Genomic DNA, 22,806 nt, shown 5'->3' on the forward strand with positions numbered 1-22,806 from the left:
ACAAAAACGCAGTTCTATTGTACCTGGGTTTTTTTTTTTTGTTTTTTTGTTTGTTTGTTTGTTTGTTTTGAGATAGAGTCTCGCTCTCTTGCCTAGGCTGGAGTGCAGTGTTGCGATCTTGGCTCACTGCAAGCTCTACCTCCTGGGTTCACGCCATTCTCTTGCCTCAGCCTCCTGAGTAGCTGGGACTACAGGTGCCTGCCACCATGCCCGCCTAATTTTTTGTGTTTTTAGTAGAGATGGGGTTGCACAGTCTTAGTCAGGATGGTCTCAATCTCCTGACCTCGTGATCCACCCGCCTCAGCCTCCCAAAGTGCTGGGATTACAGGCATGAGCCACCGCGCCCAGCCTGTACCTGGGGTTTTATGCTTGATAGACAAAGATAATCATTTGGGAACATGAGAGAAACGCTGAGTCATTTGCTGCTGTTCAGGAGGCTTTAAACAGGAAACACAGCAATAATAGTCTGGAAATGGTGGGTTGGCTTTTAAGGTCCCTGTGCTATTTCGATAAGACTCTAGTATCTCCAGGCCTTGGTAGTTCTACCACCATTTTCCCCAAATCCCTAGGAACTGAGTGTTTCTATAGTGTGAAATAAGGCACAAGTAAGAAGGTGGCAGCCAGGCTCTATGGCCCAAACTGCAACAGAAGGTCCAATTTAAATGCCTTTAAAGTCCAGGAAGCTTTGAGCTGGGTTGAAAACCAATACATATGAAAGAAAATGATGGTTCTTGGGTAAGAAGAACTCAAGGCCAGGCCTCAGGTCAGGGAGAAGGAAAATGCTCAGAAGGCCCAGACACACTTCTGCCTTTGGATCTTGACTCAAGCTGTTCCCTCTGCCTGCAGCACCTCAGCAGTGATGTGCTAGCTGACTCCCTCACCTCCCCAAAGCCTGCTCAACCCCTGTGTTCTCAATGAGGACCACTGGGACCTCCCCCCAGCACTGCTCATGCCCCTTCCCCATATTTGTCCCCCACAGAACTAACCACCTCTAACATACGACATGTTTATTCATCACTAATTTACCGTGTTTTGTGTTTATTGCTTGTGCTCTTTACCTCTAACACACATATGTAAGAACATAAGCGCCACAGGGCAAGGATCTCTGTTCTGTTGTCTGATGTATCCAAAGTACCTAGAACAGTTCCTGGCACACAGTAGGCCCTTAATAAATATTTATTGAATGAATGAACAAATGAAAGACACATGAGAGAACGTAGCAAAACCTAAGTGTTCTAGGGCTGGTAGACTCTTTGCAGATCACCTAGCCCAACCTTTCGTTTCACAAATGACGGAAAGTGGCTTACCCAAGATCAAAGAGCAACTTAGCAGCCGGTATTAAACTGGGCTGGGTCTTCTGCTTCCTAGGGCAGTTCTCTTTTAACTAGCATCACAATCTAAGGACTTGAGTATTCACCATTTTTTCTCCTTATCATTTTTGTTATCAAAATGCATTTTGAATCCATAAAATAATTACTTCAGGTTCCTACTTTGTCCATAGGTGACTGAAGGTGCTGGCAATTCAATAAAGGTACTGAGATTCAGTGAGGTACTCCAGTTTCATACTATAAAACTGGCCTCAATTTCCCAATGGCAACATGGATTGGTAGAAAGAAAGAAACTGGTATTGATTGATTGATTGAGATGAGGTTTCACTATGTGCCCCAGGCTGGTCTTGAACTCCTGGGCTCAAGCAATCCTCCCACCTTGGGTTCTCAAAGTGTTGGGATTACGGGCATGAGCTACCACACCCAGCTGAGAATAGGCTTTTAGGTCAGGCAGATCCGAATTCAAATAGAGGTTTCCAATTTAGCTACGTGCAGAATGTTGCTCAGAGCTTAGCTTTCTCAATTGCACAATGGAAATAACCGTGGCATGCATGTATTGATCAGGTATGCTGCTAGCACAAAATCTGGCACAGAGTAGGGCTCAGGAATATTGATTTCCTTCTTCTCCACTGTCAGGTGACACTGCCTTTGCCTGCCCAACTTAGTCTTCTATGATTTCCCTTCATTTAGTTGTGGCAGAAATTGTTTATTGGCTAATCCAATGGTCATTTTCAACCCTCATTTTTCTTGCAGCTTCCATTTCAGAGTATAGCAAAGCCACATTTGCCCATCCTGACTCCCCGACAGCTAAGGATGGCAGTTAGGGATGTGACATAGCAAACATCTTCTGGGAGCTTCTGCTTTTCCTGAAATAAGGGACAAATATAGCTGGTGTCTTGCTAACTTTTTCCCACTTCTTAGTGCCTTGAATAAAAATATGATATCTGGAGCTACAGCATCCATCTTGCAACCATGAGTTATTGCCAACAGATTAATGATGCCAGCACAGAAAGCTAGGAGCTTCGGTTTCTGAAGATATCAGTGAACCATCACATGAACCCTAAACTGCCTGCCTCTAGATTTCTGGTGACATAAGAAACATAAGTACAGACAAAAGCATTCCTAAGTAATAATACATATACAGCAGTAATTTGAAGAAACATACTTTGACAGTAGGGAAATGGAGAGGTCTCATTTGTTAGGTAATCCTGGATTTATTCCACAGGAAGCAAGAAGGTTTAGGGAAAAAATATGTACTTTATGTAGTATACATCACCTCAGAATCCCTCTTGGGCAGCCTTTCCCTAAGCCACCAGAACACCCCTTTCAAACCAAAGGTCACATCACCACAAATACCTGTGCATACTCTGCTAAGTCACATGACCTAGTCAATTCTGCTGCTTCCTTAAGCCTTCGTTTGATATCATTGTTAGGATTTTTTTTTTTTGGCTGGGGTTCTCTTGTTTTCCAAAAGGAACATTTATATTCCTGGTCATATATGTCCAAAGTTGCTTATAAGCTACACTTAACTGCCCAGGCTAGAAAGCCATAATGTAATTGACAGACCTTGTTTAAACCTTTGGATACATTAGCGAGTCCCAAAGACACTTCAGAACTTAAATAAAGGAGAAAATGCTCCAATTACCACTGGCAAGACAGATCACAGGAGACAAGCAAGGGAAGAGGGAAGAACAAGATGAGGAAAGAGTCAGAGAGAGAGAAGTTTCGTTCATGGCCATGGTGTGACTCATTTTGGCAGGAGTTGGGTAATTCATTATTCCAGAGGTGCTGTGCAGCCTAGCCTGTGGCATGATTAATAGCCTAGCGCTGTGTGCATTACAAACAGAAGAGAGACAAATTCTAGTGCGTTTAGGAAGGCAGAGGCAAGACAGAACTTTTGGCTGCTGGAAAGGGTGGGAGTGGGGAACAGCTGATACACAAGCAACTTGAATAGAACAAGAGAGCATTCCTTCTGGGGCTGGGCTGCTCAACACAGTGAAGAAAAGCAACATGTTTAGATGTCTGAACCAGCCACAGAAGAATGAGAGGCTGTGTGGCACAAGACAAGAACCCCAATGTGCACCATGAGGTAGAAGGTGCCTATGGTCTGCAGCCAGACCCAACTGTGACACAACTAACAACTCTGAGCCCATTTTCTCAACTGCAACATGAAAAGAACACATGTCTTGCAGGATTGGTAAGAGAATTCAATAAGGAAATATATGCAAAGTGCCTAATATACAATGCAGTACATGCTGCATTGGGTATTCAACAAATGTGGGTACAGATAGACCCTTAGGACCAGATATCATCAACTGGCAGTTCAACCAGCAAACCAGATCAGGTAAGATGGCAGGGAGCTCTGGTACTCAGTGGTGGTCAAAGAGGTCACAGGGACCGTGCAGGCATAAACAAGAAGCTTACAGGAAGCAAACAGGAAAATGTGTGTCCTCCTTCCTCCTCCAGACTTGGTCTCCCGTTCTCTATTGCTCCCTGCTGGCAGAGCCTGATAAGAAGTCAGATGGACAAACAGAAGGGAGGACAGCTGACTCCTAGCTCCATTATCACAAAGCAGAGGGCAGCACGGCAGTCCAGAGTTGACAAACAATAGCTTAATAATGGGCACAGCCAGCATATTGTATTCTATCAAGTTTCACAGAGCAGAAAATAGTCTTTTGTTGGGTAACTTATTTGTGACTAGTTTATTCTTTTGAAATGTTCCAGGTGGGAAAAAGAAATTGATGAATTGTGTGTATGGTCCCTAGAGACAACATCTTAATTGAGTGGTAAAAGTTATAGAGAAGCAGATTCTGTCTCAACGTAAGCAGACAGTTAGAGGTGTGTAACACAAATATGAGGTTGAAGTATATGAAACTGTTGCCTTTTAGGGGTACAAAATGGCCCCCGCCAGGCGCAGTGGCTCACGCTTATAATCCCAGCACTTTGGGAGGCCAAGGCAGACGGATCACGAGGTCAGGAGTTCGAGACCAGCCTGGCCAACACAGTGAAACCCTGTCTCTACTAAAAACACAAAAATTCACTGGGCATGGTGGTGGGCGCCTGTAATCCCAGCTACTCAGGAGGCTGAGGCAGGAGAATCGCTTGAACCTGGGAGGCAGAGGTTGCAGTGAACTGAGATGGTGCCACTGCACTCCAGTCTAGGTGACAAGAGGTAGACTCCGTCTTAAAAAAATGAAAAAGGCCCCAAATAGCAATACTTCCATATGATAACATAAACACAAAACTATCTATAATATATATACTAAGTACTATATATTGAGTACCTACCAAGTGGTGGACACTGTATTAATTTCTTTATATATATTCTCACTTTATTCTATTATAACCTCGGAATAAACAATTTATTATTCCCATTTTATGCAGGTTTACAAAAAGTTAAATAACTCCCCTGAGATAATTTGCAAATAGGGGGCAAAATCTAAACTGGTCCTGTCTGACTTCAAAGGACTGACTCTTATTAATTATGTTATATATTTATATATTATGTTATCTAGACACAGAACTCAGGTGGTGAGTTAGGGTCACTGAAATGGAGATAGTTATTAATAATCCCATTTCACACATAAAACAAACTGAGGACAGAAATCTTTAGTTTTTTGTCCATTTTCACTTGTTATGTGACCAAAGGGAAAATATTAGAATAGCTCACTCTCTTCCCCGGGTATCAGCATGTTGCATGGAGGAGGTACTGGCTGCGTTTGACTAAGGAATCCTTTATAGGTGGGTGTGAACAGAGAGCCACAGAAATATGTTGAATAGGAGTTTCAGTTTCCTGTTGGTGACACTAACGTGCTATCTGGGTCATCTTCCTTCTGATCGAATAGGGAAGGACCTTTGTTTGAATCTCAGTAGACAGATGCCACGACTTGTTTGAGAGTGTAAATGCATCATTCTGCAATCTGAATATTGTCCTCTCAGGTGACACCCTGCACAGCGGGAACTCTACCACTAGTTAGGTTGCTCACTTCATTTCCACCTGAACCTCTTACTTAGAAGTATTTCCACCCTGCCTGAATAATGCCAATTATCTGTGACACAGGGGAAAAGAGTACTTTCTCTACAACCAGAGTACAATATTCACCCAAATGCTGGAGGAGACACCCATGTCTGCAAATAATCTGCAGTACCCATGTGAAAGTCTCATAAACAGAGTTTAGGCAAATAATAAACAACGTTGGCACAGATCAGGCCTGAGGACAGGAATCTGGTGGGGAGTGGGATGAGGGGGTACGCCATTTCACTGTGCATCTCTTACTTCATTGGCTTCATATAAGAGCAAGGCCTGTTTATGGCAAAAAACATAACAGGACAGAAAGATACAGAAAATAAAAATTGTAAGTTTTCCATCCACATGCCCTATTCAAAAGTAAATACTATTAAGTTTTTCCAGGTTCTTTATAGATTTCCCGTATATGTGTGTGTGTATGTGTGTGTGTGTGTGTGTGTGTCTGTGTGTGTGTGTCTGTGTGTGTGTGTGTCTGTGGGGTGGGAGGGGTGAATAAGACTACATTATGTGTACTATACTATGGCATTCAGCCACAGAAATTTCTTAGTGGGTGGTTCTGTTAAAGTAATAAATACACAGGACTATAAAATGCTTAGCAGATCCCATCCAACCAAAATGAAATTCAAAGTAGGTTAAAAAAAATAACAATTTAAACAGCCTAGGCATTTTGAACAGTTTTATTAATTTCAAATCTTTTGAATGCTTATTATTAAACGGGAAAGCTTTCATTATTGCCCCACATACTTATCAGGGAAATGAAACCTTTCCTTTCACTTGAAGTGTTTTGACAGAATTTCTGAAAACAAGAAAGGAAGGGCCTCCAGGGGAAAGCCAGCACACCCCGCAAATGAGATTCTGGCACTCCTCCTTAGGAGAGGGTCTATTTTCAGTGAGTTACTGTGCCCAGTAGATATCACACAAAACCAGACTCTGCAATAAAAAGTAGGAGCTCTTCAGGCTACTTTTCTACAGAAGATTTTATAACGTTGAGTTACTTTAGGTTTTGTAAAAAGTTATAGTGGTCTTTAAAGACATCTTAGACACATCAAATAATAATTGATAAACAATAAATCAAATAACAAAACTAAGCTATACTGTTTTTCTTCTTGTCTTTATTTTACAGAAAGGACTTTTGTGGTAAGAAATCTAATAAAGACTGGTGGCCAAATCATCCTTATTCTAAATACACACTCTCAGCTGAAAGTGGCTATAGCACATGAGGGCCCAAAGTGTTGACATCAAGCTTTTGGGGCTGGGATACACCACTGGGCCAAGTGGACCACCAAACACACAGTGAAATCCTCGGGCTTTGATGGGATGTCAAATGAACCTTCTATCAGAAACTACATGTACAGATACAGCTTGACTAACTCCTTATACACAATGGATAGTCTACAAATATGCACTGAGTGAATGAGTAAATGATTTTGAAAGTCAGCATATTGTCAAGTTGTCCCCTGGTGACAGATCACATTCCTAAGGATACTGAACAGAAAAGGGGATGATATATGGTGCCAAGAAAGAAGTAGTAAGGTTATTTAAAGATCGGCATCTTCTCTGGCCCACAGTAAAACTGTGTAAGTGCATTAAATAAATCTACAAAGAATCCCCAAACCTTCCACTATACCCCAACAGGGTATGGCTTGGTTTTGTTATTTATTATTTACTATTTGATTTGTCTAAGATGTCTTTGAAGACCACTATGAATTTTTTTAAAAACCTAAAATAATTCAATATTATAAAGTCCTCTGTAGAAAAGTCTTCCTTATTGATTCTTTTGTCATCCTCCTCTTTTTACCCATGGCAAATAACCAGTGAAGCTCATACCCCTGCCATGACTTTTTCCTCCTCTCGTACAACCTACATGCCTGACAATCCTGTTAAACTAATTTGCACTAAGGTCTAAATGACTGACACCGTTGAACCTATTCTATCAGGATTCTTTATTTTTTAAAAAAACACACAGACATCTTCAATCTTTTTAATGTCTCAGGATACTTTTACAGCCAGGTGAGCTTTCCAGTACCTCTGAAATCACTGTGCAGCGTGACAACCTCTGTGGCTACTCATACACCAGGCTTTGCCCATACCTAGAGTTATGCACTGGTCTCACACCATTTACAGTGATCTTAAACTATACTCCTTAGCCATAATCTGAGGAAAGAGGACCAAAATATCAGTTTAATTCCAAGCTTTGGCTTGGCCAGAAGGAAAGCCTCTTCTAGATACCCTACTGAAAACAAGTCAGTTGTAGGCACCCACTTTATTTACATAACAAAAGTCCCATATATAGTGCAGTCAGTCACAATACTTAAAAGATTAAGTTGAGATTGTAAAAGCTGCAAACGCTGTTTCCCCATGCTACCTTACATAGTAATCTAGAATATCTGTGGCCCAGATGTAGACTAGTTAGCACTTGTTAGATACAACTGTGGTTTGAAGAATTGCTTGTAGCTAATCATGATACCCATATCTGGCCTGGGATGTATATTTTGTAGTGGCTTCTCTGAAGGGATTTGCAAATGGAATTATTTAAATATGCTTATCATTAGCAGTTTAAAAAAATGACACTTATTTCGGCAGGAGATTAATTTTTAACTTGGCAGCTGTTTTCAGACAGATTGTTGTCAGGTTATTACAGTGACTAACTTTGAAGGAAGGAGGAAATTTATGGGAGATTATTAGGTTTTCAGACCTTCAAGCTTGCAATTCCCAAAAGAGGCAAATTTTCTGTCAACACTGAGATATGGGGCCTCAAAAACCCTGCAATGTTTGCATCTTTGAGACCTGATTTCAATAATAACCCCACATGTCGAGAACTAAAAATATTCCTTAAAAGTGAAATATTCTTCAAATATACTGTTCAATTGATAAATCGGAGATTTATATGGAAGTACGTTACAGAGGAGCAAGGTAATATATTGGAAAGGGCTCTGAATAGAAAGTTTGGAGACCTGCATTCAAGTGCTAACTCTGAGAAGATTGCTAACCCGGTGAGCACCTGCAGACCTTGGCCTCAGTTTCTTCATCTGTTAGATGAGAGTATTTACAGAGGATCATTAAAGTGTTTCGGTGAAAAGTCCATGCACCTCTGAAACCAGCCCAAGCAGATTAAGTTTTGCCCAAGTTGTCCTGTAATGTACACAAAGACCACAGGGTGTCTCTCTACCTAATGCACAGCCTGGAAATCCACACACAGTTCCTAGATCCCATTGCCCCTAATTTTATTGCCTTGACTTTCAGTCACCATTCATTAGAAAGCCGTGTCACCTGAAAGTCCAGACAATAAACCTGAGGGGCAATAATGCAAAATTATGTTTGGTTATTGGCTAGCAGAATAGAAAAGAGAAGGACTTCTTGGAGAAATCTATTTGAACACAGCTTTGAATTTATTAGCAAATTTCTAGTTTATAATAATATAAAATAACAAGTCACAAATCAAATTTCTATGAAACATCAGGCCACACGACAGAAATACCATAAAGTAGTCACCAATATTCCATCTGATTCCCTCTCATGAAAAATAAACCCCAGATAATTATACTTCGAGCACTGTAGAAGTGAGTAAGTCAGATTATTCTCAATCAGAAAAAGATGACCCAAGACAACAAATTCACATCTTAGTTTAACGTAAAAAGCTATCAGAATATATACTCTTCCAAAAATCTAAACCATAATCAAAATGGAAATCCAATCTATTTTCCAATAAGAAGAAGCAAGAGTAAATTCAAAAAAATATAGAAAATGATTTAAGCTTTTTATTTATTTTTTATTTTTTACAAATAGGCCATCAGATAAGATGGGTGAATTCGTTAAAAAGAGCCTCACTTGAATGTCTTATAAGTCTTAAAACTCAAATAATGTTTTTCAGTTCTCCCTTTGGGTGACATAAATCATAAATATAAAGGCATGTAAGACTTTGTAAGACTCAGGATAAGATGGTAGGCATAGTTTTGAAACACAACAAAGAAGCCATACCTTGAAATCATATGTGGCATCTGGGTTTTCATCACAGGCAATAACTTCTGGTGCCATCCAGTAGGGAGTTCCAATGAAAGTATTCCTCCTGCCCACTGTTCGATCAAGCTGAGCACTGACTCCAAAGTCCACTATTTAAGAAAAGACAAGTAAATAAAGTCTATGATCTTAGGTTTTATATAGCGATACAATGAATGTGAATTATTTTATTGTGGTAAAACATAAGTAACATAAAGTGTACAATTTTGACCATTTTAAAATGTACATTTCTGGGGCACTAAGCACATCCACATTGTTGTGCAACCTTCGCCACTATCCATCTCCAGAATTTCTCATCTTCCCCAGCTGAAACTTTGTACCCATTAAACAATAGCTCCCAGTTCCCCCTTGTCCCAACCCCTGGCAATTATTCTACTTTCCATCTCTATAAATTTGACTATTCTCACTACCTTGTATAAGTGGAATCATATAGTATTTGTCTTTTTGTGACTGGCTTATTTCATTTAGCATAATATCATCAAGGTTCATCCACGTTGCAGCATGTGTTAGAATCTCCTTCCTTCTCAAGGTTGAATAATATTCCATTGTATGTATGGACCACATTTTGTTTATCTGTTCACCTGTTGATGGGCACCTGGGTTGCTTCTACCTTTTCAATACTGTGAATATGTTTTTAAACTGCATGAGAAATGGATGAAGTAAGTGTACCAATGAGGAAGGCACAAAGAGTTACATTTGATTACACCAAGGCTTCACAGGGACCAAAAATAGGTGTTAAAAAAAAGTAAGCTTGGTTGTCCTAAAGGGTAGTATTTTGGGGATACAAGACAAGTGATTAAAAGCAAAAGTCTGGAGTCAGACTGCCTAAGTTTGTATCTCATTTCTGCCACTACTAGTGGTATGACCTAGGGCTAGTAGATCGACCTCTCTGAGATTCGGTTTCCTAATCTGTAAAATGAGGATGATGACATCTACACAGAGTTGCTCTGATGTTTATGAGAGATAATCTATAGAAAATTGTCTTGTACAGGGCCTGGCATATAATATACACTCAACAAGTAACTGTCAATTAGTGATGCAAGAATGCTCTCAGGATAGCTTATCTAGCTGATACATATATAACTGCTTAGCCTACATAATGTATACTTTTGTTTCTAAAAGAGAATATACATGAGGTGAGAAAGTTTGGCCCCAAATGTTAACTAAGAAAAAAAATGGAAGTTATATATTTCAACAAAAAGGAAGAACAAATGTTTGGGATATAAACATAGAAGATGTTTAAATCTCTTTGAAAATATACAATCATATGGACAGTGATCCTTTTCTAGATGACAAGTTACATATCCTACTGGATATTTGTCAATTCATGCTCTTACTCATATACATCAAGCAGTCAAATGCACGTGGTAATTCTCTACTTTACTGAAAGAGCTCTAATAGATACGCCAAAGAAAAGGATTCTCCCACTGATGGAAGAGAGGGGGTAATCAGTATGCACCTAAAGTAGAATATTAAGCATCCACTTTTCACAGGAGCCCAAGGTAACAACAAAATCAATGTAAATATAACTTAAACCTATGGGAATATAGCAGGAATTGATCATTCTGAATATGCCTAACTGTGTATATTTTAATGGAAAAAAATTGGGTCCTAGTGCTCTGTTATAGCAGCAACAATATAAACAAACTGTAAGATATAGGAGACCATTTCAAAGTTTGTCACTTCTAATCTCCGCTGAAACAAAAAAACTCAATTATTTCTATATATTGATTAAACAAGTGGTTCTGTTCCCACATCATATATAATTCATTCTTCAGAATGCCTTGAGAAAATGTTTTTTAAAATAGGCAAAGAAACATTTTCCTTTCTATTTTTAGGGCAATGCTCTCCAAATCCACGGTGACAAATTAACATTAATTTTTTAGAGCTGTTAATATAATCTCATCACTTCCTGCAATTCCAAGGCTCACAGGATTCTGCTCTTACCTAGTTTAACTTCTGCATTTTCAGTCAGCAGGACATTTTGCCCTTTAATATCTCGATGAATCACTTTATGCTGGTGCAGGTGACTCAGCCCCTGGAGTGATGGAGAGTTAAGAAGGGTTAATAGGAACATAAACCAAGATGCCAATAAATTATTTTGAATGTTAAGGATCCAAAAACTTTACACTCACCCAGACATACTTTTCAGAATTATAATCACATCTTTCATGTGCTCATAATGCTCTTCTAACTGTAGGCAACTGATCAATATAAATTAAAATACACAGGCAGTCCTTGCAATGCTATGGTGCTGTGTTTAATGAAATGCTTGCATATTGGATCTGATTATCAGGTATCAGGGAACCACACGAGTGATTATACGGTTCCAACATGAACATGAGTTTCAGTTAATACTACTGTGAAAAGCGAAGACTGCCTGTATTTGCTAGTTTAAAACAGAACCATCTACACAGTCTCTGTACAGAAAACTAACCTGATTTAACTGAATCCCTGCAGGATATTTGAATTTAAAAGTTAAAATTTACTTTCTGTTATCCAGTTTCATTGAATGATTGATTGACTGAGACAGAGCCTTACTCTGTCTCCCAGGCTGGAGTGCAATGGCGCGATCTGGGCTCACTGCAACCTCTGTGTCCTGGGTTCAAGCGACTGCCTCAGCCTCCAGAGTAGCTGGGATTACAGGTGACCGCCACCATGCCAGGCTAATTTATTTTAGTAGAGACGGGGTTTCACCATGTTGGCCAGGCTGGTCTCGAACTCCTGACCTCAGGTGATTCATTCACTTCGGCCTCCCAAAGTGCTGGGAATCCAAGTGTGAGCCACAGCACCCGGTCTTGTTATACAATTTTAATTAAGCAAAGTAAAATATTTCTCAGACCAGCCAAGAAATTTCCCATTGGCTTTACCCATTGTGCCTTACATTTAAAAAGGAATACAGTTTCTACTTCCTTTGTTGGCATTCATCACTGTCATTTTTAGTTTATGCTAGTTTATGCTATTTGTGACTTTGTGCTCATTATGTGAGATAATTATTCAGTGACAACTAAACCTGTTTGTGTTCCATTTCTTCATGAATTACTCTGTTTTTGGCTTCTTTGTGGTGTGAATTTTTTAACCTACAGACTTACTCTAAAGTAGTCATATATTTTTCAGATAAATTATAATCTAAAATAATCTAAAAATGGAGTCTTAAAGCAAATTATTTTATGCTAACACCTGATAATTCAATGTATTGGGTCCCCAAGTGTACTTTATTATTTTTAATTTTTTGTGCTTTTAATCTTCTGCACAACAACAAAATCATGGTATGAAAAATGAGGTTGACAGGAAAAGAAACACACCTAGATATCTGAATTCTCTTGTCAAAGAAATTCAGCGTGAGAGTACAGAGGTCCAAAAAGACCCATATATACATTTAGAGATATCAGAAAACATAAACCATGTTATAGAAGGGTTTGAGGCACTGGTTTAGGTCTTAAAAAATTGCCTTTCTTATCTGTTCAGTTTGTCACAAGGTAGGCATCAGGGGTTTAAATGTGTGGTTTTCACAGTATTTATGTACCCCATAAATCCTTAAGAGAGGGACTGAAGATCCCTTTCCCTCTTTGACCGCTGAAATGGTTGAAAGCAGATACCAGAGCGTGGAAGTGAGCCAAAAGTTCTTTTAATGAGATCATACAATGCATGGAGGTCATCTCTAAAACCTCTTGTGGCCAGAGACCTTTGGGTGATCAAATGTCTCTTCCAGTGAGACATGTCTGAAATGCTGGTATCATTTCGGAGAATGTTTTGGAAAAAGGAGGAAAGCCATTGTTTCCACACATTGAGAATGTGTGAAAGGTATTGAGAGATGCTCATGTGATGAAACATCCCTGCTGCTTTTAGAACCATGAAGATTAGATCAAATGACTGATCCTCTGTAGGGTTCCCTAGCAGTGCAGAAAGGCTTATCGGGCAGAACCAGCCCTAGAGACCTGACAGGTTCTTGGCACCCACTGAGTGGTCAGGATGACTCAATAATCCATTATGCTCTATCTGAATGAGCAAAATTTTAAGTCAGAAATTCAAAGTAAGTTTGCACAATGGCACATCAAAACAGAGATAAACGTCAGATGTGAAGGAAATCAGCAGCCAGGCCTCCTTGTTTCCCTCAAATTTTGTTTTGTGTTCTGTTTTAATTTCAAAAAAAAAAAAAAAAAAAGAACACAAAACATATAATTGATATTTTTGCCTATCCCAACCCATGGATATATGTGTTTTTTCTTAAGTGCTGTAATTTTTATATTTTTCCCATTTATATCTATAACCCAGCTGGAATAAATTTTTGAATATGGTATGTAGCAGGTGTCAGGTTTCATGTTTTCTTACGGATATGCAATTGATCAAGTACTATTTACTGATAAGAGCACCCTTTCCTTTGACAAAGACCAGGTATCCATATGATGTGGGTCTGTTCCTGGACCCTTGATTCTGTTCCTTTGGCCATTGTCTAATCTTGTAACAATACTACTCTGTCTTAATTTATTAGTAGCTTTATAATAAATCCTGATAACTGGTAGCATAAATCCTCCAGCTTTGTTCTTCTTCTTCAAGATTGCCTTGGTTATTCTTGGCCCTTTGCATTTCTATATAATGTTTGAAAATCAGCTTTATAAATTTCCACAAATATACCTATAGGAATTTTAATTGGAAGTTCAATGAAACCATGGATCAAACTGGGTAGAAATGATGTCTTTAGAATATTGGGTAATCTGTGAAATAATATACACCTCCATTTATTAAGGTCTTCTTTAATATTTCTCAGTGATATTTTGTAGTTTTCAGGATAGAAGTCATTCACATCAGTGTTACAATTTTAAAATTCCATTTTCTATTTGCCTTTTGCCTAATTTGGTTTGCATTTAATGAACAGACATCGTCTTCTTATGCCTTCCTTCTTTTTTAACTTCTATCCATTTCATCCATCCACTCAAAGCATATAATCTATCTCTCAGAGGCATATCTTGAACACACAGTAAAAAAGTTTGAACTTTCGTTGCCTTAAATTAAGAAGGCAGAGCTTATAAATAAATAACAATGGCCAGGAAGATCTAGTAAGAATGCTCAGTAGACATATAATAACCTCCATATTAGTAGGACGGGATGATTAAGCTAGTCGGAATGAACTAAAATATGCCCAGTTACTTTCTTCTTCCTGAACTCAGCTCAGCAAATATGATACTATTGTCTAGATTTCCTGACTGGGGGATGTGTGGGAAAACAGGCAGTCTCGTTCAGCTATTTTGATTAGTTTAAGTGATTAGGTCACAAAGATTTTTTTTAAAGGTAAAATCAGTTAAACTAGGTTGTATGTATAGGAATGACTAAAGTCACACAATCCTTATAAACTTCATATGGTGGGAAGGTATTACACCATTAGGGATAATATATTAATTATGAACTTTTACAAACAGATAACTTAACTGATTAAAATATCTCTTAAAATAATTCATTTCCTAAGTGGAACACTGTCTTTATGATCTAAAATCAGGTTTCTAATTGGAAACAGCATTGAAAATGAATCCCTTGTTAAGAGAAATCACCCAATGTCAACCTAAATAAAAATATGCTCATGGCCTATCTCCAGAACGGCGCTCACTTCCATCAGAGCAGACCTTCACACCAAACCACCACCACCACCACCACCACCACCACCACCACCACTGATAGGATAAACTTTTAAAGGGTTTTTGATATGCTTATGAATTTCACTGGAAAGTCAGAACAAAATTCAATCCCTCATAAGATATCATGTGTTGCTTGAAGACTTTGGGAGGTGGGCCAGTCCCCACTCATAACCTACCCGTAAGATTTCCCTGCAGATGTATGCAATCCACTCCTCTTTCAACGTGTTACCTTTCGTGTTCTTGATCAGGTCGGTGACGGAGCCAGCACCACAAAACTCCATCACCAACTGGCAAAGGAAGCAAACAAGCCATTATTTTAATGATGCTTCACAGCTTCCATTAAGTTGGGGTAAGAAAGCATAAGCAATTGGCTGCTTTGGAATGCCATTCCTGCAAAGAAAAAGTAATCATAAAACAATATATGAAACACAAGCTTTTACCTTCAGGTACTCCCAAAATGATATAAAGGAAACATTATTTTTAAATTTTTCAACCTGTAAGTTATATTTGAAAATTGAGGAAACTCTCTATATTCTAAGTATTTTTTTTTTTAATGGGAGTAGGTAGGTGACTCAGACAAAATTGAGAATATCTCTGTTTTCACTCAGCAGTCAAATTTTCACGTAAAAGTAGGATTATTCCCCTACCAGAAAGAGCTGTGGTTGTCTAGGTGTCCCAACTTAGGGTTACAAAAGAGCACACTGTTTATGTTACTGGTTTGTAAGTGGCACTGTAAGCTGTCAGTGTGAGAACTATCTGTTTTTAATTAACTTCAGCGAATGTTCCCAGGAGGTTGGTCATATCAAATAAATTCAATAAACAATAAACTCTAATTTAGCACCTTTCATGCAAAAGCTCCAAGCACTCTATAAATATAAACTCATTACACTACTTAGCAACTTACAAAATAGACAGAAAATAAACATCGCCCTTACTCAATGGGGATGTAGAGACCATTTGGAAAAAAAGCCATCTATGTGCTTTTAGATGCATTTTCTAGGCTTAGAAAAACACATCCATTTCCAGACTTTTACCTTCAAAAATATCTTCAACAAAGGTCACCTTATTAGGTACTTATATATTTTTTATAATTATATGAAAAGAATTCAGAATAACTAGCAATCAATTCCTGACTTGGTAGTAGAGACAGAACTAAAATGGAGCCACAATAAAACCACATTGATGGCTTTGGCTTTGTCCAAATCTACATTCCTGATATCAGCACTATATTTCCAGGTCCTAAAAATACCTCATCAGGCTCCAAAATCTTCAGGCAGAAATTATATTTTCTTTTTCTTTGTATACCTAATAGAAACTAAATAAAATCTCATGAAACTCATTTCATGAGTGAGTTTCCAAAGCCTGTTCTGACTTGTCTTCTTATGATTCCACAAAGGCTGGGAAACCTTCCTACCTTCTCCAAGAAGCCAGGGAAGTTTCAAGACCTATAAGTGCTTACAAGGAAATTTGGGAAGTGCCACAAGTAGACCGGGAAATTACAACATGTAATAGCCCAGAAACTATCAAAGACCACAAAATCATGTCAAAAAGGATTCAATTTCAAGAGACTCCCAGTGGTGAAGGATAGGATAATTTGAGCATTGGTAAGAATAATAGCTGTAATGTGTAGAAATACTTTAAATGTGCTTAATTAAATGCCTTAACAAGGTCACCCCCCCGACCCCCAACCCAAAGAATATGACTGGCACTGTTAGAAAAATATAACAAACTAACTAAGAGCTGGCAAATAAAAGGAAAGGCTGAAGAGTCTATACTGCCTTTTTAATACAAATCTTACCACTGGGTAGTTGAATAATAAAAGAGGGAAAGTTTCTCTTCATAAAAAAGTAGGTATTCCATCTAATAAATGAAGAAGACATAGTAGAAGAATGCAACCATTTTGTGCCTCCTAATAAGCTAGCAGACTCAGGCAGTGATCATCAATGACTGCTAACATTTAAAAAAGTAAACAGAATTTGCCTTTTGGTAAAAGAACGCATATTACCTAGGAAGTAGTACTGCCAAAAATAAAAACAAAAATCTGAACCTGATCAGGCCTCTAGCTCCAACCACTGATTTACAGGAAATTCAGAGGACTGAGGAACATGTAACATCATGAGGATACAATCAACAAAATCTAGACCAGGATACTAGTCAAGACAAAGAGTTTTTTCAACACATAAATTGCAAGGGAGAAAAAAAGAGATGCGGCCGGGCGCGGTGGCTCACGCCTGTAATCCCAGCACTTTGGGAGGCCTAGGTGGGCGGATCATGAGGTCAGGAGATCGAGACCATCCTGGCTAACACAGTGAAACCCCATCTCTACCAAAAGTACAAAAAATTAGCCAGGCGTGGTGGCGGGCACCTGTAGTCCCAGCTACTCAGGAGGCTGAGGCAGGAGAATGGCGTGAACCTGGGAGGCAGAGCTTGCAGTCAGCTGAGATTGCGCCACTGCACTCCAGCCTGGGCAACACAGCGAGACTCCACCTCAAAAAAACAAACAAACAAAAAAAAGGCAAAAAAGAGAGGCAAAGAAAACCTATAGATTTAAAAACACTTAAAAAGATACACCAACAAATTGCAATGGGTGCACCTTATTTAGATAATAATTTTTTTAAAAAAAGTTATTACACACCTTGAGATAATTACAATTCTGAATACAGACTTAGGTATTTGATGATACTCAAGAAATCTGGTTAATTTTTTTTTTTTTTTTTGACATGGAGTCTCACTCTGTCACCCAGGCTGAAGTGCAGTGGTGCCATCTCGGCTCACTGCAAGCTCCGACTCCTGGGTTCACGCCATTCTCCTGCCTCAGCCTCCCAAGTAGCTGGGACTACAGGTGCCTGCCATCACGCCCGGCTAATTTTTTTTGTATTTTTAGTAGAGACGGGGTTTCACCATGTTAGCCAGGATGGTCTCAATCTCCTGAGTTTGTGATCCGCCCGCCTCGGCCTCCCAAAGTGCTGGGATTACAGGCATGAGCCACCACACCTGGCCAATATTTTTAAAGTGTAATAATGGTACTGTAGTTTTGTAAAAAGAAGTTCTTATCTTTTAGAGAAAAATGCTGAAATACTTATGGATAAAATTATATGACAGTTTCTTCTACAAATAGTGCTGAGACAACAGATATTCACATGCAAAAAATGATGTTAAACCTTTACCTCACACCCTATACAAAAAAATTAACTCAAAATGGATCAAAGACCTAAATACGAGAGCTAACACTATAAAACTTTCAGGAGAAACCATAGGGGTAACTCTCCTTGACCTTAGATTTGGCAGTGGCTTCTTAGATATGACAACAAATGCACAAGCACCAAAAGAAAAAAAAAGAAAAAATTAATTTTATCAAAATTATAAACATTTGTGAATGAAAGGACACTATCAAGACAGTGAAAAGACAGCCCACAGAATGGGAAAAGTATTTGCAAATCATATATCTGATAAAGGTCTACTATCCAGAATATATAAAGAACTCTTACAACTCAATAACAGAAAGACAAGCAACCCAATTTAAAAATGGGCAAAGGACTTGAATAGACATTCCTCCAAAGAAGATATACAAATCGCTAACAATGACATGTAGAGAGGCTCGATGTCATTAGTCATTAGGAAAATACAAACCAAAACCACAATGAGATATCACTTTACATCTACTAGGATGGATGTTAATTTAAGAAGAAAAAAAAGGCAGAAAATCACAAGTATTGGTGAGGATGTGGAGAAACTGGAACCTCTATACATTGCTAATGGTAATGTAAAATGGTATAGTTACTGTGGTGAACAGTTAATGGGTTCCTCAATAAGTTACACATAGAATTGACACATGACTCAGCAATTCCACTTCTAGATGTGTACTCAAAAGAATTGAAAACAGGTGTTCGAACAAAAACTTGTACATGAATGTTCAAAGTAGCACTATTCACGATAGACAAAAAGCAGAAAAAACCAAAATGTCTATCAACAGAAGAACAGATACACAAAATGTGGGATATCCATACAATAAAATATTATTCAGCCATGGAAAGGAATGAAATACTGATGCATGAAATGTGGATGAATCATGTAAAACATTATGCTAAGTAAAAGAGAAGCCAGACTGAGGTAGGAGAATGGCGTGAACCCAGGAGGCGGAGCTTGCAGTGAGCCGTGATCGCACCACTGTGCTCCAGCCTGGGCGACAGAGCCAGACTCCGTCTCAAAAAAAAGAGAAGCCAGACAAAAAAGGCCATATATTGTATGATTCCATTTATATGAAATATCCAAAATAGGCAATCCATAGAGACAGAAGCAGACTAGTGGATGCCAGGGACTGGGGGTAAGGGGTAACAGGAATGACTACTTAATGGGTACACAGTGTTCTTTTGGGGTGATGGAAATGTTCTGGCACTAGATACTCGTGATGGCTGCATAACAGTGTGACTATATTTAATGATAATGAGTTATACATTCTAAAGTAGTTAAAATTTAGGTAAATTTTATGTTTATGTTACCAGAATTTTTAAAAAATTATATAAGTTTTGTTTCAAAATAACTAGAAGGGGCAACGTAGATGGACATGTGGATGGGGTGGAATTGGCCACTGATTAAAGGCTGTTGGGGCTAGTTTTGGGTGCACAGGTGTTCATTATTTTTGTCTATTTTTGTATATTTTTAGGATTCTCCACAATACAAAGTTAAAGAAAGTCCCATTATATAGCAAATCAGGGTTCAATGCCAGCAGGATGGACCAAAGAAACATCTTTTGGTAGCTGGAAATGAATATTTTCCCAAGTGAGCAAAACATGTTTGTGTCCCTTCTCTAAATCCCATTTTGAAAAGTACATTGACCAGGCCTCCTGTGAATACATCCATTGCTCCTGTATCAGCTGGAGAAAATGTCCCACCACTGAGCTCTATTAGGCCATGTAATTATAGCTCCCAAGGAAGGCAATGGAAGCCCAGTGACTTGAGTCTTTCAAAATTAGATTGGACAAAATACTTTCAAATATTCAGTAGGAAACAATCCTACTCTAGCCAGGCACTACTGTCAGTGATTTCTATAATTTGCTTTCCCGTTCAGCTCCAGCTGAAGGCTGCTAAATTCTTTTCATCTCACTATGGAACAAAATGATTGTTAAATTATATAATGGGATTTAAAAAAAAAAAAAAGAAAGAAAAACAGCACTTGCTAGCAATCGGTTCCTATAGCCACACAGCAATGCTGATAATTACTGCCACCACACAGCAGGGATCCTCCCTCCCCATAAGTAACCTCATCACATTAATAAACAGAAACAGAGCTCAACATGCCAAGCTCAGCAGTGATAAGTCAATAACTTCACATCTCACAAGAAAGAAATAATGGGTCATTAAAATTCTCCCTGAAAGAAAGTTCTCAAAGAGTGTATACTGGGATAATAATACTTTCTAACATTTACTGAGAATTTACCATGTGCCAGGCACTGGGTGAAGCAATTTACAAATGCTTCGTTAATTCTTCTTCACCTAACTTCCTTTTTCTGTATTTGGAAATAGAGCTTAGTTACAGTCTGCACTTTATCCATAGTCTACGCTCATTAAGTAACTTGAGCAGGGTGAAAGCACGTTGCTCTCTGAATTACTAGCTATGTGTCCTTGGGTATGTTCCCTAACCACCCTGGGCTTAGCAATGTCTCTCTCCCCACCACTACCACTATGATAAAATACAAAATAAAAGCATCAAACTTACTGGTTTGATGTGAACATTAATTGTGTCTATGGATATAAAGCTGCTAGCAGCCAAAAATCTCAAGATGTATTTATGATGTTTCTATTCTTTGGTCTATTTTGCATTTATAAAAGTGCAAAAAGAAAGAGTTTCTGACATGGAAGATAGCATCAATATCTCCCCAACGTCCACTTCACTTGGATGGTGAAAAGACAGGGCTGAAAGATGTTTGTAAAAGGCACTGGGCACATTTTGCTAAAACCTCTATTAACGAAAAGGCACCACACATGTCTTTTCACATTTGTACCACACAGCAAGAAGACACAGTGGTGCATTCCAGGGCAATGGATCTTTTTATTTGGAAGGCAGTGGTGATAGGGGGTGGGGGAATTTTAAAAGAATCTTACATTTGCAATTTTCACTCAACACCGCCTAAATAAATAACTGGGTCAGAAACTTAAATAAACATGCATACCACTTGAGAAGAAACAAGGAAGGTCAAGTTGAAAGTGGTTGGGGGCAGGATGAGGACTAGGCCTGAGACTGGAGCAGGTGTCCAAAAAAAGCACAGTGTGGACCAACCAACTTATTAGAGAAAAGAATTGCTTGGATTATTTAGACATGGGTAGTTATTACTATCTAAATAACAAAGGTTAATTTTTAAAAGCCAAAGAGTTCTGACACTTCACAATTTGCATGGTTGATTGTCAGCAGTTTTTGTCAGTTGTCATGTTTCTTGTAGGATGTTTTCTCGTAGAGGTTGGTCGGGGGTTACTTAGTATGCCTTCCTGTGCTTCTCCCCTCTCCAGGACAATATTTAAGTAAAGCGTCTTCAGCCTCAGCTGATTCCAGAAGACATTTCAGAATACTGAGTCAGCGCTTGAGGTTATCTCTTCACAAGAGACAGGGGGCCTTTAGCATGGAATCACCAGATGTGGCCGCTTCTAAACTTCCCTTTCCAGCCCTAATAACCTCTGAAAGAATTTTAAAAGATTTATTCTCAAAGGCAGTCAAAGGTTTGGATGACTCCTGGGGTCCCTAAAGTATTCACTCCCTTGCTAGTTTATGGGTTTTAAGTTCCTGTAAGGAGAAACGAAGTCTTAGGATGTTATTTTACAACTGCAGATACTTACCCAGAATATCCTGACAGGAACTAATTCCTCCCAAATGTCACTAGTCAGTCACCCACAAGAATAAATGACTACTAACAGATCCCTTCTCTTTTATAGTAAAAGGAGGGGTTGGAGGCAGGGGGCAGGAAGAGGTGCAAGGAGGAAGATGAAGGTCTTCCTAAAGTTAGAAGGGTTTGCGCCAAGCAGTTTAAAGGGCACCCTAAGAAAATAATAGGGGCCGGGCACAGTGGCTCACGCCTGTAATCCCAGCACTTTGGGAGGCCAAGGTGAGCGGTCAGGAGTTCAAGACCAGCCTGACCAACATGGAGAAACCCCATCTCTACTAAAAATACAGAATTAGCCAGGCATGGTGGTGTATGCCTGTAATCCCAGCTACTCGGGAGGCTGAGGCAGGAGAATTGCTTGAACCCAGACTGCGAAGGTTGCAGTGAGCCGAGATCATGCCATTGCACTCCAGCCTGGGCAACAAGAGCGAAACTCTGTCTCAAAATAAATAAATAAATAAATATAAATAAAAATAAATAATAGGAAGAACAAACTTCCAAGAACACAATTCTGCAAAGATTTAACCCAGAAACATCAATGAGGCACAGAGTATTTTCATCATGTGTGGCTGAAAATAACCACAGATCTCATCTGCATGATTTATGACAGTGGAAACAAAGTCCAAACTCAGTAACTTTGGTACAGAAGGCTGCTTTATGCACAAAAGGTAGTTAAGTCTCAAAATATAAAATGTGTGTACAGAAATACAAAATACAAAAATTGGTAGGTATACATTTGAATACATGTATCATTTCAATCAATTGAAGTAAAGTAAAGCTTGGGAATTTCAAATCTTAAAAAGCAACTGTAATGGCCTTTTACATTCATTTTTAAACTAGCATGTACAGTATATATATATATATATATAAACTCTTGGCTTCTGAATTATATTCTTTGACTGGGAAAGAGAATGCTTGAACTATAAATTTTA

The 22,806-nt window shown here is 38.8% G+C and overlaps 1 protein-coding gene across 4 annotated transcripts in view; it reads right to left on the bottom strand.

Moving 5' to 3' along the window:
• The window catches only part of TNIK (TRAF2 and NCK interacting kinase), a 400,067-nt gene that overhangs the window by 119,087 nt on the left and 258,174 nt on the right, over positions 1 to 22,806 (bottom strand). For all 4 annotated transcript variants that reach the window (XM_054479691.2, XM_054479690.2, XM_054479687.2 and 1 more), the window contains exons 5-7: positions 15,179 to 15,289; positions 11,320 to 11,410; positions 9,334 to 9,464 (exon numbers count right to left, since the gene is read on the bottom strand). In XM_054479691.2, the coding sequence (XP_054335666.1) occupies positions 9,334 to 9,464; positions 11,320 to 11,410; positions 15,179 to 15,289 (333 nt within the window). The remainder of the gene's footprint in view (positions 1 to 9,333; positions 9,465 to 11,319; positions 11,411 to 15,178; positions 15,290 to 22,806) is intronic.

This window comes from Pongo pygmaeus, chromosome 2 (genome assembly GCF_028885625.2).
Source record: "Pongo pygmaeus isolate AG05252 chromosome 2, NHGRI_mPonPyg2-v2.0_pri, whole genome shotgun sequence".
Classification (NCBI taxonomy): Eukaryota; Metazoa; Chordata; class Mammalia; order Primates; family Hominidae; genus Pongo; species Pongo pygmaeus.